The sequence below is a fragment of the Cervus elaphus genome, chromosome 11 (assembly GCF_910594005.1).
Source record: "Cervus elaphus chromosome 11, mCerEla1.1, whole genome shotgun sequence".
In the NCBI taxonomy this organism is placed as follows: Eukaryota; Metazoa; Chordata; class Mammalia; order Artiodactyla; family Cervidae; genus Cervus; species Cervus elaphus.
In genome coordinates this window covers 58,481,961-58,509,128 of record NC_057825.1, presented here as the reverse complement: position 1 = coordinate 58,509,128, position 27,168 = coordinate 58,481,961, and the positions used below count along the sequence as shown (strand labels likewise).

Genomic DNA, 27,168 nt, shown 5'->3' with positions numbered 1-27,168 from the left:
CTAGTCGACCCTGTAAAATCGGAGGACCCAGGGCCGGCAGACCCAGAGGAACTACATTTCCCAGCAGGTCGTGGGTGCTGGGCGCCGGGCATTCTTTCTGGTGCGTGTGGAGCAGTCGCTGTCGCCCGGTGTGCAGGCAAATTCATGGATCCCGGCGGCCGGTGGCGAAACCTGCCCAGTGGGCCTAGCCTAAAGCACTTGACCGACCCCTCTTACGGGATCCCGCGGGAGCAGCAAAAGCCAGCGTTGCAGGAGCTGACGCGGGCGCATGTCGAGTCTTTCAACTACGCTGTGCGCGAGGGGCTCAGCCACGCGGTGCAGGTGAGCCCGGCGTCCTCCCAGGCGCTCCTCAATTCTGGGTTCTCCCGCGCCGCTAGCCCCTGCTACAGGCGGGTGGAGCAAAGGGGCCTGGCGGCGGATGGGATGCGGGGTGTGTGAGGCTCTGGAGAAGGAAGAGGGAGAGGTGAGTGAGGCTGGGGGCCTGGAAGAGGGAGGGGGAGATCCAGGAGACGGGGAAGTGGGGCACAGGCCCAGCGCCGGGCTATGTCGAGGAAGGTGCCAGTGAGGCATTAAAGCGATATTCGGTGGGAAACCTTTGGTCCTCCTTAAGAGATTGATAACATCATTAGGTAACATTTACTCCAAACTAAAGTGATTGGTCTAGAGGATGATGGTAGCAGGCTTTAGGTGAAAATAATGGAGTAGGGTCTCATTTAGTAAGCATCCCAGTGTCTCCGGTCACTGGGCTCTGACAGTGAGGGAGAGGCAGACCAGTGTAAGAGACAGTTCTTGCTTGCGATCGTGTTTTGGGTGGAGGTGGTGGAGATGTGATGGAGAAGGAAATGGCAACCCACTCCGGTATTCTTGCCTGGAGAATCCCAGGGACTGAGAAGCCTGGTGGGCTGCAATCTATGGGGTCGCACTGAGTCGGACACGACTGAAGCGACTTAGCAGCAGCAGCAGGTGGAGCTGTGAAGGCAGTGAGTGCCAGTACTCTGGAGCAATGCTCTTGCCAAGGGGCTATGTAGGGTACTTCGGGGGCACAGAGAAGGGAGGTGCAGCTAACCCAGGGCAGGACCTCATGAATCCAAGAGGAGAGTGTTCCTTCCAGAGGAAGTACAGGAGCACAGCTCAGGGGTCTCTACTCTATGCTTTTGTTGGGTAGGGCTTGTTCTGCGGGAGGGGTGGAGAGAATCTTGAAAGCTGCGCCAGTCTCTGATGCTTGAACTCTCTTCTACAAATAATGGGAGAGCCATTGAGGCTTCTTCGAAGATTAATACTGCTTCAACCGTTTGCAAAAGATGAGATATTTTTGTTTGATGGGAAATAATTTCTATCATGCCTGGACTCATTGTATCACGTGTATGAGAAAAACTGTAAATCTGCTTATAAGTTAATTGACCCTGGGATTTATTAAAACAATGAAAAAGAGTCCAGTGTTAAGATGATCAAGGAACGTTTGTGCTAAAATGGGTTCTGTGGTAGCTCAGATGGTAAAGAATCTGCCTGCAATGCAGGAGACCCAGGTTCAATCCCTGGGTCAGGAAGATCCCCTGGAGGAAGGAATGGCAACCCACTCCAGTATTCTTGAGGAAGAGCTTGATGGGACTACAATCCATGGGATTGCAAAGAGTGGGACACTGCTTAGCAACTGAACAACAACATATGCACACAGAGGGTACAAAGTAAAAATGTGGAGCAGAGATAAATTAGGAGTTTGGGATTAACATATACACACTACTGAAGTCAGGTACTTGGTTCAGAGAACAGCTTTGTCTCATAAACAGCTGTATCCCTAGAACCTATTATAGAATCCAACAGTCAGTAGACCAAAAGATCTGCTTAATGCTGTTTAAGGTATTTAGTGAGGATATGAGTAGACCAGATGTAGTGTTGGCTCTTTTTAGATGTGTCGCATTAGCATTAAGATAGCCATCAGTGCTTGTAGAACACTTGAGATTTGAAAGAGTCTTCGAGAGAAAGTGCCTTGAAAGTGCAAGCAATTGACTGTCTCAACTGTATTTCAGGCCGTCCCTCCCTTTGAATTTGCTTTCAAAGATGAGCGGATCTCTCTCACCATCGTGGATGCCGTCATCAGTCCTCCAGCCGTTCCCAAAGGGAGCATCTGCAAAGAGCTCAACGTTTATCCAGCAGAGTGCCGAGGCCGGAGGAGCACCTACCGGGGAAAGCTGACAGTGAGTATGAGTGACAGCGTGCGGCTCACACACTGCATTTTTTTGAATAAGCCCAGTGCCTAATATGGTTTATACCAGAATTTGGCTTTCTCAGTGCTGTCATCCGAGAGAGCCCATCTTTTAAACCTAAAGCATAGCATATATATGGAATTTAGAAAGATGGTAACGGTAACCCTATATGCAAGACAGAAAAAGAGACACAGATGTATAGAACAGACTTTTGGACTCTATGGAAGAAGGCGAGGGTGGGATGATCTGAGAGAACAGCATCGAAACATGTATGTTATCAAGTGTGAAACAGATCGCCAGTCCAGGTTGGATGCATGAGACAAGTGCTCAGGGCTGGTGCACCGGGATGACCTAGAGGGATGGGATGGGGAGGGAGGTGGGAGAGGGATTCAGGATGGGGAACACATGTAAATCCATGGCTGATTCATGTCAATATATGGCAAAAACCACTACAATATTGTAAAGTAATTAGCTTCCAACTAATAAAAATAAATGGAAAAAAAAAATAAACCTAAAGCATAAAATCATTTATTTTATGGTCCTCTGCTTAATCTTTTAAAATAACTCATCTATTCTTTTTTCTATACATTTTTTTTTTTCAGTATTCTATTGTGGTTTATCACAGGATATTGAATATAGTTCCCTGTGGTATGGAGTAGGACCTTGTTGTTTATCCATTCTAAATGTAATAGTTTGCCTCTACCAACCCCAAAGTCCCAGTCCATCCCTCTGTCTCCCTCCCCTAGAATACTCATTTCCTACAAATCTAGATAGTCCCTTTTTTTTTTTTAAACTTTTCTCTCTCTCTCTCATTTTCATTTAGGCCGATATCAGCTGGTCAGTGAATGGAATCTCAAAAGGAGTCATTAAGCAGTTTCTGGGCTATGTTCCCATCATGGTGAAATCCAAGCTTTGCAACTTATACAACCTTCCTCCAAAAGCCCTCATCGAGCACCATGAGGAAGCAGAGGTACCTACAGAGGAGCCTTGCCCTGAAAGACCTGGTGACCGTAGAAAGGGCCAGAACTGGGAATGCGAGAACAGAAAGCTTGTCAGGGAGTTCAGTTTTCTTTCTCTGCTTTAATTTCTAGATAGGTAACAAGGGCCTTGATGTCTTGTCTGTGCTTTATGTAGGCTTCATAACAAGTCTCAGATGAGACAGTGTATGAAAAAGAACACTCTAGGGGCTTCCCTGATAGTCCAGTGGTTAAGACTTCATGCTTCCACTTCAAGGGTGTGGATTCAATCCCTGGTGGGAGAGCTAAGTCCCACATGCTTTGTGGCATCAACAAAAAAAGGAAAAAGAGGAGGAGCAAATGACAACCCACTCCAGTATTCTTGCCTGGGAAACCCCATGGCCAGGGGAGCCTGGCCAGCTACAGTCCATGGCGTCACAGAGTTGGACATGTCTTAATGTTTAAATGACAACAAGATGGATTTGTCAGTTTCTGTTTTGTGAGTACTATAAGAAGCTAAATTCTTTACCCCTAGCACCACCTGGGAAGCCTATAAGAAGCTAAATTCTTAAAAGCATTATTTGTGATTTGAAAAAAAAAAAAGAACTCTCCAGTTAGAGAATATTACTATTTGTGAGGGGTAATTGGTAGGTTTTTCCCTAATTTTCTGAATGATACATATTTAGAGATGTATTTGAATTTTTACAGCTCTCTCAACATTTTAACCCACAAGACTTGTCTAATATGTCTGCTTTACCTATAGTCGAAGTCTGTGGATGTATTAAATGCCTCATAAACCCTCCCTTCAGCATTTCCTTCAGCTCTGTTAGGTGGCTTGGGTTGAAGTAATCAAGATGTGCAGACTCTGCCTACAACAGGGAGGCTGTATTATGTGGTGGGAAGAGGCCTTTGGTGGCAGATCTGGGTTTGACAGCCAGCTATTCCACTTTCCCCTTGTGCACCTTTGGGCAGTTTAATCTCCCTAAGGTTCAGTTTTCTCTTTTGAAAATGGCATGTAGTTCTCCCACGTGTGCTGACATAGAGCACCCAGCATGATATACCTGCTGCGTGTGTGTGTGTGTGTGTGCATGTACGCACATGTGGACTCAGTCGTGTCTGACTCTTGCAACCCCATGAACTGTAGCCCACCAGGCTTCTCTGTCCGTGGGATTTCCCAGGCAAGAATACTGGAGCAGCTTGCCATTTCCTCCTCCAGGGAATATTCCCAACCCAGGGATCAAACCCACGTCTCTTACGTCTTGTGTCTCCTGCATTGGCAGGTGGATTCTTTACCAATGAGCCACCAGGGAAGCCCATGCCGAGTTCACAGTAGCTCCTATGTGATGTTATAGAAATGTGTTATTAACTGGAACTTATTAAAAATATTTTCCTATTTAGCTTATCTGAAATTTCTGATTTCCAGAGCTTTCATACAGTCAAAAGTTTTTAAACTTATTTGAGAAACCATACTTGTGTGGAAGCAAAACCATTACTGTTTTCAACTTTAGACTTTGGAGTAAATTGTTTTTGGTTTTTAATGTCATTGAAGAGTTTAATCATTTTAGGGATAAGAATGTGGCAGGTTATGTCCAACCTGTCTGGTCGGAGGAAGTACCATGATTTCCTTCCGTACTTATCTCCCAAGTCTTCTAGAGCCTTTTTAATGTACCTGAGAAGATTTAATTAAGTCACCAGTTTCCCAGGGACCCACAGTTCTTCTTGAGCAAGGGCACTTCTTGTGCACATCTGGTTAGGAATGAGGGTGATACGTGCCCTTGGTCAGTATCATATTTGCAGGTAGTTATATGTCTTTGTTTAAGAATTTTTAATTCATCTCTTTGGCAGGAAATGGGAGGCTATTTTATCATCAATGGCATTGAAAAAGTCATCCGAATGTTGATTATGCCTCGCAGAAATTTCCCCATTGCAATGGTAAGACCAAAGTGGAAAAGCAGAGGGCCTGGCTACACTCAGTATGGTAAGTTGCAGGGATTTTTGGAATGTTCTTTCAGAAATATTTAAGGTATTTTATTAAAAGTAGATGTTTCCACGTAGAGTCTGATATTTTTCTCTCATATATATAATTTTTGGTTTGTTTTTCTGTTAAGCAATTCTGTGCTATAAATTCATAGTGGGACACCTACTTTCTACAGTGTTCAATTTTTTTTTTCAAACTGAATAAACATTTTTTTTTTTTTAAGAAATAATTTTATTTATTTATTCTTTATTGTGCTGGGTCTTCGTTGCTGCACAGGCTTTTCTCTAGTTGCAGCGAGTGGGGGATACTCTAGTTGCAGTGCATGGGGTTCTGTGTGACTTTGCACAGGCTCTTAGGGTGCCATGGGCTTCAGTAGTTACTGCATGTGGGCTCAATAGCTGTGGCTCACAGGCTTAGTTACTCTCTGGCATGTGGGATCTTTCCAGATCTCAGGGATCAAACCCATGTCTCCTGCATTGGCAGGTAGATTCTTCACCACCATCAGGGAAGCCCCTGAACATGGGTTTTCATGTTATTGCTTATGATACTGAAGGCTGGCTGACTTGGCCAGAGGTGGGTCTGGACCTCTGAATTCTTCCAGTTCAGGGGCCATGGCATTTGCCTTGGTCCCTGACTGATAGCAACCTGACCTCTGCTTGATCACTCTCCATGACAGGGCCTGGCTTCTCAAGATAGCATTTTGCAGTCTGGAGTCCTATAGTTAAACAGTTTATTCTTACAGTTGAGCTAAAAATCAGCCTCTAATGATAGCTGTGGATACTATGCTTAATGGGAGTGTTGGGAGTTTCTGATCATTTGCTCTGTTTGTGTCAACAGGAGTTTCAATGCACTGCGTGAGAGAGGAGCATTCCGCTGTCAACATGAACCTTCACTATTTGGAGAATGGCACAGTCATGCTCAACTTTATTTACCGGAAAGAACTGTTTTTTCTTCCTTTGGGATTTGCACTTAAGGTGTGACTTACTGAGTATACTTCTTTTATTAGGAAGCGACTCGTTGGAAGTGCAAAATGGATAGGTCATCCTCATCAGTGTTCATGCTGTGCTAATATCCACTGCTCCATAACGAGGTACCTCAAAATGCAGTGGTTGAAACATGACTAAATATTTCTCTCTCTGTTTCTGTAGTCAGAAATTTGGAAGTAGCTCCTGACTTGGGCAGTTCTGGCCAGGATCTCAGCAGGTTGCCATGAGATGTCAGTAGGGGCTGCTGTTTGTGTAGAAGGATTGCCCGGGGTTGGTGAATCCCCTTCTGAGGTCGATCAAGCATGGCTGGCAAGTCAGTGCAGGCTCTTGGCAGGAGGTCTCAGGTCCTCTTCACAGGCCTTTCCACGGGCTTCTTGAGGCACCTGTCTTCCCCAGAGAGTTCACCAGGAGAGTGAGGCTGGAGCTGCAGTGCCCGTCACGACCCAGCCTTGAGAGTCACACTTCAGCTTCTCTGCTATACTCCCTTGGTTACACAGACCAGCCCTGTTCAAGGCAGAGGAGACCAAGGTTGTGGGTACCAAGAGGGAAGGGTGATTGGGACATCTTGGTGTCTCCCATACAAGTGTGACCCTTATTTTGAAGAGCTAGCTTAGATTCAGCAATAGTAGAGGGCTGATTTTTCTTGGGTTTTAAAAAGAAATAGGAGAGAACTATTACTAAATGATAAAGATGGCTAACAATTTTGATAAGACAACTGTTTTTTGCATATATATGGAATTTTAAAAGATGGTAATGATGACCCTATATGCGAGACAACAAAAGAAACACAGATATAAAGAACAGACTTTCAGATTCTGTGGGAGATGACGAGGGTGGGATGATTGGAGAGAATAGCATTGAAGTATGTATATTACCATATATGAAATAGATGACCAGTCCAAGTTTGATGCATGAAACAGGGCACTCAAAGCCGGTGCACTGGGACAACCCAGAGGGATGGGATGGGGAGGGAAGTAGGAGGGGGGTTCGGGATGGGGGAATACATGTACACCCATGACTGATTCATGTCAATGTATGGCAAAAACCACCACAGTATTGTAAAGTAATTAACCTCCAATTAAAATAAGTTAATTACATTTTTTAAAAAAAGAATCTTTTTTTCTTTCTTTCTTCTCTAGGCACTCGTCAGCTTTTCCGATTATCAGATTTTTCAGGAGCTCATCAAAGGAAAGGAGGATGACTCTTTCTTTAGGAACTCGGTTTCTCAGATGTTAAGGATCGTAATGGAAGAGGGATGTTCCACACAAAAACAGGTCCTTAACTATCTGGGGGAGCGCTTCAGAGTTAAACTCAGCCTTCCTGACTGGTACCCGAATGAACAAGCTGCAGAGTTTCTGTTCAAGTACGTGAAACTGTTTCTTGGGGTTGGAGGGTGTCTGTGGTTACCGGTATGGATATACTTGGGGCTGGTGAGTCATCTGGAAATCAGAATAGCCCTAGGGGTGGGATTCTGGTGTAGCGAGATAGGGGCTAACTTTGTTCCTGCAGCCATCCTCACCTTTCTCTTCCTGCTAGCTTCCTGTTTTATATTGTACTTTTAAGGTTTTATGTTGAAATAACTTCAGACTTCCAGCTCACCAGTTTATTAACACCTTTCTTACTTTTTCTGCATATACATCATTTTTCTTTCTGCATTATCTGAAAGCTGCAGGCATTGTGTCCATTTATTTCCCCAAGGCTAGGACTTTGTCTTCTGTATACACTGTGTAATTGTTAAAGGAGCCCTGCTGTAGTCCTCCACTGAGCAATCTGTAGCCACAAGTCATATTCAGGGCCATTTCAAGTGAGAAACTGAGTCTTTTTTTAAAATTTTAATTTAATTTTAATTTATTTAAATTTAAATAGCCACTTATGGCCTGTCCCTACAGTTCTAGATTTTGTGAGTCTGTTCTGTTCTTTTGCTAATGTTGCCAGCAAAAGTGAAAAGCAGTTTTTGGAAAATGACTAAAGACGTTTAGGGTAAATGTGGATTGGGGACCTTGGTTAGTAGGACATTGAATAGTATCAGTAGCTGGATTGTTTTAAGCTTTCTCTTTCGGCAGCCAATGTATCTGTATCCACCTGAAATCCAACACTGAGAAGTTCTATGTGCTTTGTCTCATGACCCGGAAGCTCTTTGCTTTAGCCAAAGGAGAGTGCATGGAGGAGAATCCTGACAGTTTAGTGAACCAGGAGGTTCTAACTCCTGGGCAGCTCTTCCTCATGTTTCTGAAGGTAAGTGCAAGCTGTTTCACCCTGGAGCATCGTTACCTCTTGTGGGATGGTGTGGCCATATTCAGCAGTATTGTTTCTTACATGCTTATAATTCCTAGTTTGAACATTTTTTTGGTAGGGTTGTGGGTTTTTTTTTTCTTCTATTTTTTGTTTGTTTAGCAGTAAGGGTGGAGAAGGCAATGGCACCCCACTCCAGTACTCTTGGCTGGAAAATTCCATGGACAGAGGAGCCTGGTAGGCTGCAGTCCATGGAGTCGCACAGAGTCGGACACGACTGAAGTGACTTAGCAGCAGCAGCAGCAATAAGGGACTTAATCAGAGGTCTTAGCTTATGGCAGGTTCAGGACTTTCTTTAGTATCTTTATAGATGCTAAATAAAAACTGTCAAATCTTGGTCATAACATTAATGATGAAGTGTAAATGGCCAATATACTCACTTATAGTCAGTCCCCATTATTTGCAGATTCTGTACTATTAAATTAAACTACTCACTAACATTTATTTATGACCCAGCAATATCAGTACTAGCGGCACACTCGTGTCATTTGCAGACATGCACAGAGTGCTGAAGGGTTAGTCTTCTGAGGCACGAGGCCCAGCTCAGTGCTGATGAGCAGTAAACAAGTGTCTCGGTGCCATGTTTTTCACATTTTTCTGCTTTTTTTTTTTTGGTGATTTTGCTGTTTAAAATGGCCCCCATGCTCAGTGCTGAAGTCCCTTTCCATGGTCCTAAGCTCAAGAAGGCTGCGTTATGCCTGCCTAACAGAGAAAACACTTGTGTTGGACACACTTTGTGCAGGCATGAGTTACGATGCTGTTTGCTCTGAGCTCAGTGGTAAAGAATCAACAGTGTAAACTAAGATGTCTGTTCACAAACACAGAAAACAAGGTCATGTGTTGATCAGTTGACAAAGATATTGTCAGTAAATGAAAACTCAACTGACATCTGACCCTGCATTTCCTCTGGGAGCAAGAGTTCTTTGCATTGTTCACAGAGACATTGTAGGACGTGATTACTGTAAATAATGAAAACTCTGAGTGTCTGTGTGTGTCTAGGGAGAGAATGTTATAATAATTTTATAAGAAAGTTGATTGGATAGCATTTTATATTTTTAATATTATCCCTAAAAAGAATTTAATCTAAGAGATAACATAATGACAGGAAAGATGGAGAGGACTGAAGTAAAAATCTCCCATTATCAATAATTAGGGCTCCCCAGGTGATGCAGTGGTAAAGAATGCGCCTGCCAATACAGGAGGTGCACGAGACATAGGTTCAATCTCTGGGTCGGGAAGATCCCCTGGAGAAGGAGGTGGCAACCCACTCCAGTATTCTTGCCTGGAAAATTTCATGGACTGAGTAAATATGAAATTTGTGGTTAATTGAAACACCTAAAAATTAAACTGTTTTTCTTATTTCAGGAAAAATTGGAAGCTTGGTTAGTGTCTATTAAAATAGCTATAGACAAGAAATCTCAGAAGACCAATGTGTCCTTAAACAGTGAAAATTTGATGAAGATTTTTAGTCTGGGACTAGACCTTACAAAACCATTTGAATACCTTCTTGCTACTGGGAATCTACGTTCTAAAACAGGTGAAATTAAATATATGGGCTTCATTTTGTTAACAATTTTCAAATTATTTGCTTAATGTCAGTTTGTATATTGCCATGAGAGATGTTTTTTTGTTTTGATTTGTTTTGGTTTTTTGCCCACACCACATGACACCTGGATTCTTAGTTCCCTGACCAGGGGTCAAACCTGTGCCTTCTGCAGTGGAAGCTCGGAGTCTTAACCCTGGACTGCCAGGGAAGTCCCGAGAGAGGTTCTTTTTAAAAGTGAGCTGCTCACTCATTAAGGACTGATTTCAGGTTGTGAATTTTGACAGGTGTATGTTGGGCTGAAGGGCTTTAGACAGGTTGTCTGTATAGCTTAAATCTGATTTTAATGATCAAATGCATTTCTCGTGCCTCCTTCTAGAAAACCGGAGACAGCTTAGATCTCTGAGGAAAGGTTAACTAGGTGGTGGTCTGGGAGGGTTTTTAGACACACCCATCCCTAAACCAGTCGTATCAGAACAACTGGAAAACTTTACAAAGTGGTTATTGAAGGGCCAGAAATCTTTTTTTTTTTTTGAAGGAAATGATACTGATGCAAATTCCTTAAGGGCTAACAAGTGCTTGTGTGTTATACAACTCTCTCTCAGATGAATCCCGTTTAATTGCTGTTTTGTTACTCATTTATGTTTTTCTGTAGAGATCATATGGAGAAGATGGGGAAACAGTCAAGACTAATACAGTTTGTGAAATCTGGGGATTTTTACTGTATTTTTTTCTTTTGTAAACTCTTCCCCTCACCACAGCTGAGTAAACTTTGTGATAACCCACTCTGTGATCTCTAGTGTGGGCTTCCCAGATGGCTCAGTGATTAAGAACATGCCTGCTGATGCCTGAGTCGGGAAGATCCCCTGAGAAGGAAATGGCAACCCACTCCAGTATTCTTACCTGAGAAATCCCATGGACAGAGGAGCTTGGCAGGCTACTGTCCACGGGGTCCCAAAGAGTTAGACACAACTTAGCGACTGAGCATGCATGATCTCGAATGTGTTCTGAGGTTTTATTATCTTTTCAGAGCCTCCAATAAAAATAGGCTTTTTTTTTCAGTTTATTCCATTTTTCAATGATGTCTGTTTTATTAAGGTCTTGGCTTCCTACAAGATTCTGGACTTTGCGTCGTGGCTGACAAGCTGAACTTCATTCGCTATCTCTCCCATTTCCGCTGTGTGCACAGAGGGTCCGATTTTGCTAAAATGCGGACCACCACCGTGCGCAGGCTGCTGCCAGAGTCCTGGGGCTTCCTTTGTCCCGTGCACACCCCTGACGGGGAGCCCTGTGGTCTGATGAACCACCTAACTGCCATCTGTGAGGTTGTCACACAGTCTGTGTACACAGCATCCATTCCGGCTCTACTCTGCAGCTTGGGTAGGTGGTGCGCGGCAGTCAGCAGCCTGTCTTGTTTGCTTGTGTGGGTTTTACAGGTGCAGAGCTATTAAGTTGTGCTTCTCTGGGGTTTGAGCAGAGAATTCTTATAAGGGTGATGGTGTCATACTGTGGATAACCTGTGCCATTCTGTAAAGCACCTGCTGTCTTCAGAGGGTGTTGACGGCTCATGGATGAGTGTTCTTTACTTAACTAGAGTAGATTCTTGTTATTTGAGTACTTCTCTAAGTCACCACTGGCACTGAATTAGCAGACAGTGAGTCATTGGTCCTGGGGAAGAAGAGATTAGGTTCCTGCATACCTCTCATGACAGCATTTTCAGATGGGTCATAGCCTTGCTTTATGCATGTTTCTGTTTAAAGATGCCTTATTTAATATATATTGTCGATTCATTAATACTGAGCTTTCAGCTAGCTACACTGTAACTATAAGCTCATCTAACATGCAGTTTTTTCATAAGGCTCAGCAGAGCCCTGTGCTTAGGGGCCAGCACTTTGGCACTGTGCTTGAAGGCCATTTTAAACAGCAAAAGCACAAAGATGCAAAAAATACAGCACTGAACTGCCGGGGTCCAGCCCCAGCAGGATCCAGGGGAACCCTCAGGATGAATGGTGTCGGCGAGAGAGAGACACGTAGGACCGGCCTTGATAGGGCCAAGTCTGCTAGGGAGAGAGAGAGAGAGAAGAGAAAGAGACCAGACCAGGAATGCAGCAGAGTCTGGCAGTTGCTTTATTTTTCACCATTGCCTTTATACCCTAAGTTGGTACATTTCTAAGGGGCAGATAAGCATACAGACTTAGTTTAACATTATATCAGCTTGTCCTTCATGAAACCAGGTGTGCTCTGTATATTTTTTGTTTATGAGAGTCTTTTCCCATAGATTTTTTTGTACATTATCTTCTGGCCTTGAGGTTAGCAGAAAACAGAAAATTGGCAGTTTCATGGTATAGCAAGTTGCAACATAATAGAAATACAATCCTGTTAACATAAAAGTCAGTCTTTTTGCAGAAATTCTTAGCTAAATTTATCTAAAAAGTTTAACACACAAAGACTGCGGCTCTGGTGAGGCAGCCCCTGTTTAGCACTCTTGGTTAAAATTAACAGTTATCTTATTGTTTTTACACTAGGGATAAACTCTTATTTTACTATATCTTTAACTATATTAACAATAGTTTCCACTGCACAACCTCAGCACATTAACATCAATCAAACGTTGATCTAATAACCACTTTTAAAACAATATTTTTTGTATTTTCTAATAGGGCTTCCTCACCCCCCAAAGGGCTCTGTGCCTATTAGGGCCTTTTTAATGGTTAATCTCTATGTATCATATCTTTTGGCTTTCAGGCCTATTGACAATTTATGGCTTGCACCTGGTGCAACTTTAAGCAACTTCAGTAGCTGACCCTGTCTTTTTGTGGTTAATCTGTTTTCTTTCTATTAGGTGTCATCTCCATGGGAACTAGATAGGATTACATTATCACAGAACAGAAATGCAAAGGATTGCAAAAACAGCAGATATGGCACAAAACAGGCTCTTAGTCCAAAAGTTAATTACCTGCAAGAAGACACCAGCTAATCTCTATCTAAACTATTTTCTATTAGGCATATATGTGGCTATAATATTTGTGGGGTTTTTCTCACCCCGCGGAGGGACCTATGCCTAATAGTTTCTTTTGTTAGCATACTGTGCTTAGGATGTTTAGAACAATCATGAGCATTTTGTGCAATGAGAGCACAAACAAGCCAATTTATCGAAGAAGCCAGAATGCCAGCAAAAGGGTTTGAATTGAAGCATTTCCTTCATCCCTGGCCTCTTCATAGTGTACCAGCATCCAGGAGATTTATTAGTTAGGGTTTTAAGTTGTTCTTTATTCAGTGAAAGAGGAGCAGGAGAGCTCTCGGCAGGCAACACAAGAATCTGCAACAGGGCAAACAAGAACAACAGCAGAAAAGCGGGGAGGATACAGGGTGCGGTAGAGGCCGAGGCCAATCTGGAGGGTCCCTTATCCTAGATGGCCTTGCCTGTCAGGTTTTTTTCCTCATGACCTTGTCATGGATGGGGTCCCGGACGGCCTTGCCTGCCCGGCATTTTCTTCATGACCTCGTCACGGGCAGGACCTCCCATAACGGCTCCCGGCACTGAACAGTGCAGAAAGGACCCTTGTTTGCAGCATGAGCTGAAACTGTGCATCCCCTTATGTGACCTTAGCCAGAAACATGTTTCTGGCGACTCAGAAATTTTCACTAGATGTCCTCAAATGATGTGAGAAGCGCCACTAGTATTGATGCTGGGGTTTCAGATACATTTTAGCAAGTTGGCAAATTTGTGATGTGTGAATAATGAGCAAATATAATTAGGTTTTGGGGGAAAAGTTAATATGTTTACCTGGCTCAGAAACAAAAATATAAAAGGTATACAGAAAAAAGCCTCCTTTATACCCCTGTCCCCCTGCTACTCTCCTCAAAGCCAGAGACCCTAGATCTGGGGGTCCTTGGTAAAAGACTTAAATGTTTCCTCAAGCAATATAAAAACATTCTGGTCTAGAGACAAGGTGACTAGATGTCTGGAAAGGTAAAGCTGTTGTTGAATCTGAAGGGAACTTTAAATGTTGGGAAAGCATCCTGATGAGATCATTCCATTTGTTCACTTCACCAGGGGTCACTCCAGTTGACGGAACTCCACATCGGCCGTACAGTGAGTGCTATCCCGTCCTGCTGGATGGTGTCATGATTGGCTGGGCCGATAAGGAGATTGCCCCTGGCATTGCCGATTCTCTCCGACATTTTAAGGTGATCTTGAGTCTCTATGAAGTGTTTTGTCGCTCCATCTTAGGTTTTCATGTCTTTTCTAGTTGTTGAGGTAGCCCTAGGATATTATTGAGTGTCAAGGGGTTGGAGGTCAGAAGCTAATTCTGGAATTGCCCATATGGTCCTTCTGGCATCTTGCGTTCACTGACCTCATCGCTTAGGGTCAGTGACAGGTATTTGAGCTACATGCATTTTTTTTTTTTTTTGGTTTGTTTCATTGAGGCCCTAGTCTACTATTCTAACACATTTTTAACTTTTTTTCTCTTTGTAATTACTAGTGGCAAATAGGGGATCTCAAAACATGGACTTATATTTCAAGTAATACTGAAGCTAATCAAGGTAGAAGTCATAACTGGTTGCCTTCTGTTTCTTGAAATACTTTTTTATAAAAGTCAAATAGAATAACATTCTTTGAATAACTAATCTTTAGAATTCTCTCTGGGAAAGAATCTTTGTTGCTTAGATAATGGCCATGAGTTTGGCAGTAGGATGAATTTGTAGTTTATGCTCTGTCCTGTTTAGTTGGGTTTTTTATTTGTTTTTCAGTTTTTTCATTGTTTTACTTTGATAATTTTACACTGAAAGCATGTTTGAGCAGCATAGAGAGCTCACACATGCCCATTACCCAGATACACCAGTTGCTATGTTTTCCCCCACGTGCTTTATCATTTGTATGCTCTATAAATACTAGGTACATTTTATTTCCAAACCATTTGAAGGCAGTGTACAGACATGTCCACTTTTCCATGAAGATTTCAATGTATATTTTCTAAGAACAAGGATTTTCTCTTTATTAACTACAATGCACTTAAAAAAATCTCAGGTTGGTGAAGTCTGCCGCTGATACTCAGATTTTTTTTGTCTGGGACCCAGTCCAGAATCCCATGTTACATGTGGTTGGCATGTTTCTTCAATCTCCCTTAATCTAAGACAGTTCCTCAGCCTTTAATGTCTCACTTTTTTGTTTTTAAAGAGTATGGGCCAAATTGTGTATGCTGTCTCTTGATGTATATAGCTTTCTTATGATGAGACTCAGGATGTCATTTCAGGAAGCACTTAATGCAAGCTGGGCTCCTGGCTGCTGCTGTTACCTGTGGTTACTTTGAGACTGTGTTCTTTAGTCCCCACGCACGATTCTTTTGTGTGTATACCTCGCCTATGGAGAAAAAAATTGTGAGATTTTCTCCTTAGACATACTAAAAGTATTACATTCATTCCCTGACAGAGATCATTCTTTAATAATAAAGATGAATAACCTTCCATTCCTGGAATAAATCCCACTTGGTTATTATTTTAATACCTAATAAATATGGATACTTTCTCAATTTTATTTAAGGTTTTTTAAAAAATCGACATTCACAAATTTCTGCTTGATAAAAAGCATTAGAAAGTTTTCCTTGGTGTTCAGTGCTCTGGAGCAGTTTGTGCAGCAGTGAGTCCTCTGGTCTCAGATCTTCTAGAATTCACCTGTGAGGCCATCTGGCTCTAGTGTGCTCTTTGGGGCAGCTCCTTGATACCTTTATGTCTAATACAGAAGTTGGTCTTGAAGCTTTCTACTCTGCTGAGGTCTGTTCTGGTAACCTGCATTTTATCCATTTCATCTTGGTTTCAGAGATACGCAAAGCAGGCTTATGGTTTTAAAATTTTGTTTCCATGCTTTTCCCCCCTTTGCCTTTTTTTACTCAGTATATTCATACCCTTGCTTTCCCCGCAAGGAAAAAGAATACCCATCCCCTTCTCAATTACATCAAAAGAACTAAAAATGTTTTATTACTTTGAACCTTTTTCTGTACTCTGCTTCTGTAATTTCAGATTTTATCTTTGATTTCTTGTACTTTGTTGTTTTACCTTTTGGGCTAAGAATTAATTCATTTATTTTTATTCTTTCATTTTGTTAATAATATATTTAACTGTAAATATATAAGTTCTACTTATATATTATATATTTAAGTATTATATATATTTAAATATGTTATACTTATTGCCATAAGTTCTACTGTACAGATTTCATTATTTTTTTTCACATTTCTGTGATTTTAGTATTTCTCCTTTCACCCAAGTGTTCATAGAAGATTTTTTTGTTTGTTTTTTAATTGCCAAGTGGAAGGGCTTTTTCACTGAATACATTTTAAAATAACACAGGTGATCTTATATTTTAGACATCAGCCAATAGAATTTCACTTACTATGTTTACCCACACATTCTTGGTTTACCTTTTGCTCAGTCTCAGTTGTTACTAGTTTCCCTGATAGTGAGATTGAGTCCCCAAGAAAGTAGGGCTTTTGCCAGCTTTCACTGTGGGGAGAATAGCCATCTGTGGGGGGCTGAGGCTGGCAGGGTACTAGGTGTGTTACCTGCAAAACTTTCAAGATACTGCTTTTCATGTTAGATCTCCTTCACTGTACCCACCTCCTAGGTGGCAGGGGGATAGACGTCACTTACTCTTCATTGAACTCTCTTTTTACTGAAAACAGGTGTTGAGAGAAAAAAGAATCCCTCCCTGGATGGAGGTGGCCCTGATCCCCATGACAGGAAAACCAAGTCTATACCCAGGATTGTATCTTTTTACCACTCCTTGTCGACTGGTGCGGCCAGTGCAGAACTTGGAACTAGGCAAAGAAGAACTGATTGGAACTATGGAACAGGTACATAGACCCCTGTGATTATATAATATGCAACTTTCAGAGACTCAATAACTGTTAAAATGTTACAGTTATCATGACAGGCATTTGAAAGAAAGTCACAATTTATTTTCTGCTTCCTCTGTGATCAACATGAAGCAGTTTTCATGCTCATCAAACCTGGGACGGTTGGTGGTCACCTTAGCTGCCTTTCCCATCCCACTCAGCTCCCCAAGTTTCTTTGCACCCGGCTCTGCCTTGGGTGGTGAGACTGGAACATTCCACTAAAATCACTCACAATCTTTGCTTACATCTCTGTAGTTGCAAAACTCTAGACTTTGTGCTACTTATAAAAAATTTTTCCTCCTTCCTCTCCCCCTTCATAGCTGGACCAGGGTAGATTTAGAATGAAATGTTTAAGACATGTTATTTCTTACTGTGCATCCCTTCAGTGTTCATGATACTGGGTGGGTGGGAAGGTTTTCTTAAACTCTGATCAATAGTAAGAGTTAATACGTGTTAGCAGTCACAGTTACCTTGTGCCTTGAACTTCCTGGTCCTTCCTCTTTCCAGCTCTTCATGAATGTTGCCATCTTCGAGGATGAGGTTCTGGCCAGAGTCACCACGCACCAGGAGCTCTTCCCTCACAGCCTGCTGAGTGTGATCGCCAACTTCATCCCTTTCTCAGATCACAACCAGAGTCCGAGAAACATGTACCAGTGTCAGATGGGTAAGACGGGCACAGAGTGGTGGTGGTCACAAAAGAAAATGGACTGCAGTTTTTAACACTGAGATAAAGATAACTTCAAACTCAGAGAAAAGCTAAAAGTTATAAGAATAGTACAAAGAACTTCCATAGACCCTTTACCTAGATTTTGCCTCATTTGCACTGCTTCCTATTGGAAAGTGAGCTGCTCCTTTACCCCCTGAACATCCTGCTATGTATTTCCTAACAACAGGGTGGTCTGCTTACATAGTTTGGTTCAGTCGCTCAGTCGTGTCCGACTCTGCGACCACATGAACCAGCACACCAGGCCTCCCTGTCCATCACCAACTCCCAGAGTCCACCCAAACCCATGTCCATTGTGTCGGTGATGCCATCCAACTATCCTTCCAAGGAGTAAGCGTCTTTTAATTTCATGGCTGCAATCACCATCTGCAGTGATTTTGGAGCCCCCCAAAATAAAATCAGCCACTGTTTCCACTGTTTCCCCATCTATCTACCATGAAGTGATGGGACTGGATGCCATGATCTTAGTTTTCTGAGTGTTGAGCTTTAAGCCAACTTTTTCACTCTCTTCTTTCACTTTCATCAAGAGGCTTTTTAGTTCTTCTTCACTTTCTTCCATAAGGATGGTGTCATCTGCATATCTGAGGTTATTGACATTTCTCCCAGCAATCTTGATTCCAGCTTGTGCTTCCTCCAGCCCAGCGTTTCTTATGATGTTCTCTGCATATAAGTTAAATAAGCAGGGTGACAATATACAGCCTTGACATACTCCTTTTCCTATTTGCAACCAGTCTATTGTTCCATGTCCAGTTCTAACTGTTGCTTCCTGACCTGTATAAAGGTTTCTCAAGAGGCAGATCAGGTGGTGTGGTATTCCCATCTCTTTCAGAATTTTCCACAGTTTGTTGTGATCCACACAGTCAAAGGCTTTGGCATAGTCAATAAAGCAGAAATAGATGTTTTTCTGGAACTTTCTTGCTTTTTCCATGATCCAAAGGATGTTGGCAATTTAATCTCTGGTTCCTCGGCCTTTTCTAAAACCAGCTTGAACATCTGGAATTTCACGGTTCACATATTGCTGAAGCCTGGCTTGGAGAATTTTGAGCATTACTTTACTAGCATGTGAGATGAGTGCAATTGTGTGGTAGTTTGAGCATTCTTTGGCATTACCTTCCTTTGGGATTGGAATGAAAACTGACCATTTCCAGTCCTATGGCCACTGCTGAGTTTTCCAAATTTGCTGACATATTCAATGTAGCGCTTTCACAGCATCATCTTTTAGAATTTGAAATAACTCAACTGGAATTCCATCGCCTCCATTAGCTTTGTTTGTAGTGATGCTTCCTAAGGCCCACTTGACTTCACATTCCAGGATGTCCGGCTCTAGGTGAGTGTGAGTGATCACATCTTCGTGATTATCTGGGTCATGAATATCTTTTTTGTACAGTTCTTCTGTGTATTCTTGCCACCTCTTCTTAATATCTTCTGCTTCTGTTACGTCCATACCATTTCTGGCCTTTATTGAGCCCATCTTTGCATGAAATGTTCCCTTGGTATCTCTAATTTTCTTGAAGAGATCTCCAGTCTTTCCCATTCTGTTGTTTTCCTCTATTTCTTTGCATTGATCACTGAGGAAGGCTTTCTTATCTCTCCTTGCTATTCTTTGGAACTCTGCATTCAAATGGGTATATCTTTGCTTTTCTCCTTTGCTTTTGGCTTCTCTTGTTTTCACAGCTATTTGTAAGGCCTCCTCAGACAGCCATTTTGCTGTTTTGCATTTCTTTTTCTTGGGGATGGTCTTACTCCCTGTCTCCTGTACAATGTCACGAACCTCCATCCATAGTTCATCTATACACTCTACCAGATCTAGTCCCTTAAATCTATACACTTCTACTGTATAGTCATAAGGGATTTGATTTAGGTCATGCCTGAATGGTCTAGTGGTTTTCCCCACTTTCTTCAATTTAAGTCTGAATTTGGCAATAAGGAGTTCATGATCTGAGCCACAGTCCACTCCCGGTCTTGTTTTTGCTGACTGTATAGAGCTTCTCCATTTTTGACTGCAAAGAGTATAATCAGTCTGATTTTGGTGTTGACCATCTGGTGATGTCCATGTGCAGCGTCTTCTGTGTTGTTGGAAGAGGGTGTTTGCTATGACCAGTGCATTCTCTTGGCAGAACTCTGTTAACCTTTGCCCTGCTTCATTCTGTACTCCAAGGCCAAATTTGCCAGTTACGCCAGGTGTTTCTTGACTTCCTACTTTTGCATTCCAGTCTCCTATAATGAAAAGGACATCTTTTTTGGGTGTTAGTTCTAGCAGGTCTTGTAGGTCTTCATAGAACTGTTCAACTTCAGCTTCTTCAGCATTACTGGTTGGGGCATAGACTTGGATTACCATGGTTACTTACATAACCAAGGACAATTACTAAAATTGGGAAATTTAACAATAATATTATTATATTATTTTATAGCATAATAAAGTTTGTGGAAATTTTTCCCTGGGTAGCACCATGTTGTATTCAGTTCTCTTGTCTCTTTAGTTCTTTAAGTTAGATCTTTAGCCTTAACTGTCTGTCTTACCTTATTTTTAAGAAAAAGATGAATTTATTTTGTAGAATGTCCATCAGTTTGGTTTTGCCTGAGGTCCTGTGATTAGATTTGTTAAGAGTACAAACCATGTGGTCACCCGTCATTATCATCTCTAATGCTTTCATTTGTGCCTGGTGATTCAAGTTTCCATGGAGTGTCATTTCAGCCTGAAATTTTCAGCCTGAACAACTTCTCTTTAACATTTTTTATAGCTGCAGGCTGCTGGCTGCAGATTCTCTTAGTTTTCATTTCTGAGGATGTCTTTATTTCATCTTCACTTGCAGAGACTGGATATATAATTCTGATTTGATAGATCTTTGGGGTTCCTCCCACCCCCAGCACTTAAAAGATGTTGTTATGCTCTGTTTGATCTTTGTCATTTCTAATTAGAAGTCAGTGGTTATGTGTATTATTGTTTGCTGGATTATAGTGTTATTTATTTTTCTTCTGTCCTTAAGATTTTCCCATTATTTTTGGTATGTAAGCTGATTGCTGTGATATGCCTAAATATGTTGCTGTTTGTATTTATCTTGCTTGGAGTTTGCTGATCTTCCTAAACCTGTTTTAAAAAATTAAGTCAAATCTGTAAGATATTCTGTCATTATTTCTAGAAATACTGTTTCTGTCTCATGTCCTGAGATGTCTGTTATGCATCATATATGTTAAGCCTTTTAACACATTGTTGACCGGAGGACTTTTGCAGAAACTAAGGCGTGTGGCCGATGATTTGTTATGTAAGTTAATATTGAAATGTCTCTGGTAAATAACATTTGGGTAACAAAAGACATACTAATAACGTCTCCAGTCAATAAGTTGTTAATATTATCCCATAAGCCGTTGAATTTCTGTTCTCTTCTTCCATCTTTTTTTCTTTCTTTCGCCTTCAGATTGGGTCATTTTATTGATTTGTCATATTCACTGACTTTTCTGTCATTACTGAATTTTTATTTGAGATACTTAAATTTTTTAGCCTAGAGCTTTCATTTGTTTCATGTTTGTAGTTCCTATTTTACCTGAGATTCTGATCTCCATTCATTGTGGAAGTATTTTCCATTACATTTTGAGCACAGGTGTAACAGGTATTTTAAAGTCATTACCTGCCAATTCCAACATTTGGATCGTCTCAGGATCAGTCTCCACTGATTGCATCTTTCTTGAGTCTCGGTCATGTTTTCCTGTTTCTCTGCATGGCTAGTAATACTGGCTAGTATTGTAGATGGAAAATACGTGATAAAGACTGGAATTCCGTGGTGGTCCAATGGTTAGGACCCAGTGCCTTCACTTCTGGGGCCCAGGTTCAATCCCTAGGTGAAGAACTAAGACCCTGCAAGCCGTGTAGTCAAAGGAAAACAAAAAAAGTGGATTCTATTCTGTTCTTCTGGAGAGGGCTGGTTTTTAGATTTCTGGAAGCAAGCTTCCAGTGGTTGAAATGTGCTCTTTAGCCTAGCCTTAGCTGGACTGCTTATGTCTGTCCCACCCTGCATAGTTCTGGAGTCCACCAAAGATTTGGATTGCTGTTCTGACTGGGCCATCAGACAAAACATAAAAAACAAAACATTCAAAACTGAGAAAACTGGAAGTTCACTCATCGCAGTTCCTTTTGTCCAAGTGTTAATCCCTCTCTAGTTTGTAACTACCTGTGGTTACATTCCAGGGCTTCCCTGGTGGCTCAGAGGTTAAAGCGTCTGCCTGCAATGCGGGAGACCAGGGTTCGATCCCTGGGTCGGGAAGATTCCCCTGGAGAAGGAAATGGCAACCCACTCCAATATTCTTGCCTTGGAGAATCCCATGGACGGAGGAGCCTGGTAGGCTCCAGTCCACGGGGTTGCAAAGAGTCGGACTCGACTGAGCGACATTACATTCCAGTGCTTTCAGCTAGTATGTGTATGTATGTAATTGGCTTTCGTTTTTCTTCTGGATCTTTTACTTATACATGTTGAGAGTGATATTGTAGGAGTAGCCCTCTCTTACTGGAAGCTGCAAATCTCCTTTTCTGTTTTTTAAAAGTTCCCCTATTATATATTTATCTATTTTAGTTTTTAAAATCATTTTGTTTTGAATTGATTCTCTGTACTGTAAGGAACTACAAAAAAGAAACTTATCTATCCCGTACCTGACTACCTAGTTAACGAATACTGACATTTTGCTCTGTATGTGTGTGTGGGTAGGTGGATGTCTGTGCAAGAAAGTAATCTATATAATAGTTACTATCACCCCTCTCCCACCAGTAGTAGTAATATCCTATAGTTTTGTATGTATCCTTTAAATTCTCTTTTTATGCTTTTTTTACATTACACATTTCCATAAACTAGTTCTAAAACTGTTCAGATTGTATGGCAAATGTACACAAATATATCCTAGTAAATGTCATTCCCTACTTTTTCTCACTCAGCATTGTTTTCATGGTTGGGTCATGTTCATGACACATTTGTCTACTTCACTTTCATACCAGGTATTAGTCTGTAGTAAACATAACCAGCATGACTTACTCATTTATTCATACCCTTATGATGAATGTCTGGTTTCCAATTTTATATGTTATCTTTAACATCAAGGGGGAAAAAAACAAAATGTTAATTTTTTTTTCCCTTTGTAGGTAAGCAGACCATGGGCTTTCCACTTCTTACTTTTCAAGATCGATCAGATAATAAACTGTATCGTCTTCAGACTCCACAGAGCCCTTTAGTAAGACCGTACATGTATGATTATTATGACATGGATAACTATCCAATTGGAACAAATGCCATTGTTGCTGTTATCTCTTACACTGGCTACGATATGGAAGATGCCATGGTAAGTGCTGCCAAGAGATGTACTTCCACCCTTTCTCATTTTTAACTTCTCTGTTTACTATCAGATCACTGAAGGAGTATTTCTTATGTGCCTGAGCACCTAGTATTTGGTGTATGAATGTTCTATTAATTAATGCCTGGTCTAAGTTAAAAGTGACAAGGGGACTTCCCTGGCGGTTCATTGGTTAAGACTCCATCCTCCCAGTGGTGAGGGCACAGGTTCCGTCCCTGGTTGGGGACCTAAGATCCCATATGATGCTCAGCAAGGCCTCCCACCCTGCAAAAAAGTGACAAGCTTTGAGGGATATCACTAGATATTTCATATGCATATAGCCTGCATATTTGAGTGTACAGTACAAGTAGATGTCAAATGAATGTAAAGTAGTCTTAGAAATATCTACTTTTTATATTTATGCATGATTGGGTTCTAAGCCATCTATATGTGTCTGGATTTTAATAGGTGATTTGGGAGATGTGGAGTTTTAAAATCAAATGCCAAAAAAAAAAATAAAATAAAATGCCAGTTATCCTAAACCAGTTATAATGCTAACCAGCTTTATTTTGAAAACCCTTACTTGGCCTCAGTCTATTGAATTAATGATCCTCTGACTTCACAGATTGTGAATAAGGCCTCTTGGGAACGAGGCTTTGCCCATGGGAGTGTCTACAAGTCTGAATTCATAGATCTGTCTGAAAAAATTAAACAAGGAGATGATAGTCTGGTCTTTGGAGTCAGACCTGGAGACCCACGGGTTCTGCAGAAGTTGGACGATGATGGATTGCCCTTTATTGGAGCACAGCTGAAGTATGGAGATCCATATTACAGCTACCTGAACCTCAACACCGGGGAAGGCTTTGTGATGTACTATAAGTAAGTTTGCATACCCGGGGCTATTTCTTATGGACTATTTCTCAGTGAAATCTCTGGAACTCAGTGAATGTTGTTTTTCAACAGGAGAATTTCTGGAGTAAATAAAAGGGGTAGCTTAGTTATTAACTGAATGGACATTTCTTATATGAGATGAAGTTCTCTGGTCTGTTGTACTGCCTTTGTTTTCCTACTTTTCTTGTCAGTCTGTTACATCTGATGAGTTATCTGTGATTTATTTTACAACTGTTATTATTCAAACTTGATCATCTCTCTCAGACATGTTGTTAATAATGTGTCTTAGCTAAAAAGTTGAATTCATTATCCCTGTTACTAAAACTGGACTTTTTAGGTCTTAGCTGCCTTTCTTGGTACCGTTCTTTCAGACAATCACAGTTCTGTAGTGAAATAATCAATAGCCCTGTCCATAAGTATTTTTAGGGATACCAGCTCTATTTGTAGTGAAGAATAGAGGTAAGAATAATTTTTGCAAATATCCATATGAAGCACTAAATATTAATATATCAGTAAAAGTATCTCTGGACATTTATTTATTAAACAACAGAAATTTATTTTCTCACAGTTGGAGGGTCAAGAGTCCCAGATCAAGGTCAAGGCAGGTTTGGTTTCCCAAGGCCTCTTAGCTTGCAAGTGGCCGCCTTCTCCTTGTCCGCACATGGTATTTTTTCCTGTGCACGTGTACCTCTCTTCTCTCTCCTTGTATCCAAATTTCCTCTTCTTATGGTGACACCAGTTATTAGATTGCATTCGGGAGGGACCAGCCTAATGGTCTCATTATTAACTTCTATTACCTTTTTAAAGCCCCGATGTCCAAATACAGTCACATCCTAAGGCACCCTCTGTTCATTTTTAACAAATATTTTGACATTCTGTCTGGTTTACTTTTTCCTAGGAGTAAAGAAAACTGTGTTGTGGATAACATCAAAGTATGCAGCAATGATACCGGAAATGGCAAGTTCAAGTGTGTGTGCATCACGATGCGAGTCCCCCGGAACCCAACAATTGGGGATAAGTTCGCCAGTCGTCATGGGCAGAAGGGCATCTTGAGTAGGCTGTGGCCAGTGGAGGACATGCCATTCACCGAGAGTGGGATGGTCCCTGACATTCTGTTCAACCCCCATGGTTTTCCATCCCGCATGACCATAGGCATGCTGATCGAGAGCATGGCTGGCAAGTCCGCAGCTCTGCACGGGCTCTGCCACGACGCGACCCCCTTCACCTTCTCAGAGGAGAACTCAGCCCTGGAATACTTTGGCGAGATGCTGAAGGCCGCTGGCTACAACTACTATGGCACTGAGAGGTTGTACAGCGGCATTAGTGGGCTGGAGCTAGAAGCAGACATCTTCATAGGCGTGGTATATTACCAGCGTTTACGCCACATGGTCTCTGACAAATTCCAAGTGAGGACCACAGGAGCCCGAGACAAAGTCACTAACCAGCCTATAGGGGGCAGAAACGTCCAGGGTGGAATCCGTTTTGGGGAGATGGAGCGGGACGCCCTTTTAGCTCATGGTACATCTTTTCTCCTCCATGACCGCCTCTTCAACTGCTCGGATCGGTCAGTGGCCCACGTATGTGTGAAGTGTGGCAGTCTGCTCTCCCCGCTGTTGGAGAAGCCGCCCCCATCGTGGTCCGCCCTGCGCAACAGGAAGTACAACTGTGCCCTGTGTAACCGCAGTGACACCATCGACACCGTCTCCGTGCCTTACGTCTTTCGGTATTTTGTAGCTGAACTGGCAGCTATGAACATCAAAGTGAAGCTGGACATCGTTTAACCTGACGCAGGTCTTTTGGGTCAAGACTGCTATCAGATTAAAACAAGATGTCGTTCTGGTGAGGCTATTAATAGTTATTACTCTGGAGTTTTTCATGGTTGTCAGAGCTCTCAATCAAGACCTGGCCACTCAGAAGGCAGACTTTCTCAGTTGCTCTAGTATAACTACTGAAGGTGACTTTCAGTATGTTTATTCTTTAAAAATCATATGCTGACAAATAAAAGGATATTCAGGGGAAAGTGTTTAACCCCAGGTTCTCTGCATCCTGCTTTCAGCAGGCAGTGTCTGTCAAACATCTATCTGTCCATGTAGAGCAGAGCAGTTCAATATAAACACAGTGCAAGCATCTATGTAATTTTATATTTTCTTACATTAAAAAATAGAAGGTAGAAATTTTTAACAGCTTTATTGAAGTATATGTTTACACAAAAAGTGCACGTTTAATGTATGTAATTAAGTGGGTTTGAACATAAGCACACACCTGTGAATGATCACAACAGTCATGGTAATAAACATCACCTCCACAAGTTTCCTTGTGCCCCTTTGGGTTGTTTTTGGTGTTTTTATGGTAAGAACACAGAACCTGACATCTATGCTCTGGACTATGGATAGAACACAAATTAATATATCTCTCCATAAAAAGTTATTCAAAAGATTGATGTGTGTCTCCAGAAACTGGGTCTTTGTATAACAAAAAAACAATGTCTTTATTGAAAGTGAAAGTTGCTCAGTCATGTCCGACTCTTTGCGGAATTCTCCAGGCCAGAATACAGGAGTGGGTAACCTTTCCCTTCTCCAGGGAATCTTCCCAACCCAGGGATTGAACCCAGGTTTCCAGCATTGCAGGGGATTCTTTACCAACTGAGTCATCAGGGAAGCCTGTATTTACTGAAGGAGTGATAATATTGAATCTGTATATAACATATCTATGAGTGAATGGTTGCTAAAACACATAAAAAGATATAACTCAAAATTGAATTTTATACTTACGTGACTATAACAAAAATACATCTAAAAGAGCTATATTCAACATGGAATGATACAAAATATATTAACATCTATGAATGGATAGTTTGTATAAAACAATTTACTGAGGAAATAGCTGAATGCAAGAATGATTAGTATCTTTTGGAATAAACTACTGTAGAGTAGGAACAGCTATACACACCCAACTCAGCTATATGCTATGTATCTATAGTTATAATAGGAAAATAGAATATAGAAGAAAATATTTCAATATAAGAGAAATTTCTATATACATACTTGAATATATCTTTTATATCTCCATGAATGGCTTGTCAATCTAAATGAGTGTATCTACTAAAAGGAAGGATTTATACACAAAAGTGAGTGACAGAAAATATGTCTAAGTGGCATGTTGGTAGAAAACAAAAAAGGTGTCAGGAATTCCCTAATGGTTCATGTGTTAGGACCCTGTGCTTTCACTGCAAGAAGCCTGGGTTCGATCCCTGGTCAGGGAACTAAGGTCTCACAAAAAGTGCAGCCAAAAAGAAAAAAAGAAACTGTCTACTGAAAGGAAACATCTATATAACACGTACTATGAATCTGGAATAAAATGTGGCTAAAATGGAAATGACTATATC

At 41.5% G+C, this 27,168-nt stretch overlaps 1 protein-coding gene across 1 annotated transcript; it reads left to right on the top strand.

The window, feature by feature from the left end:
* The first annotated feature begins 57 nt into the window (after window positions 1-57).
* Window positions 58-27,168, top strand: POLR1B (RNA polymerase I subunit B). The gene is made up of 15 exons (XM_043917870.1): window positions 58-321; window positions 2,028-2,195; window positions 3,028-3,174; window positions 5,006-5,138; window positions 5,976-6,112; window positions 7,264-7,487; window positions 8,188-8,359; window positions 9,782-9,953; window positions 11,058-11,339; window positions 14,017-14,150; window positions 16,643-16,813; window positions 17,363-17,519; window positions 22,705-22,901; window positions 23,518-23,771; window positions 24,682-27,168. The coding sequence occupies exons 1-15, from the start codon at window positions 145-147 to the stop codon at window positions 25,562-25,564; spliced, it is 3,408 nt and encodes a 1,135-aa protein (XP_043773805.1). The 5' UTR covers window positions 58-144; the 3' UTR covers window positions 25,565-27,168.

What these genes read in the sequence shown, in the direction of transcription:
- POLR1B (XM_043917870.1), top strand. Translation starts at nt 145, where the DNA reads ATGGATCCCGGCGGCCGGTGGCGAAACCTGCCCAGTGGGCCTAGCCTA. An exon ending in GGCTCTACTCTGCAGCTTGG is followed by an intron (nt 11,340 to 14,016) that starts GTAGGTGGTGCG and finishes TCACTTCACCAG; the next exon opens with GGGTCACTCCAGTTGACGGA. An exon ending in CATGTACCAGTGTCAGATGG is followed by an intron (nt 17,520 to 22,704) that starts GTAAGACGGGCA and finishes TTCCCTTTGTAG; the next exon opens with GTAAGCAGACCATGGGCTTT.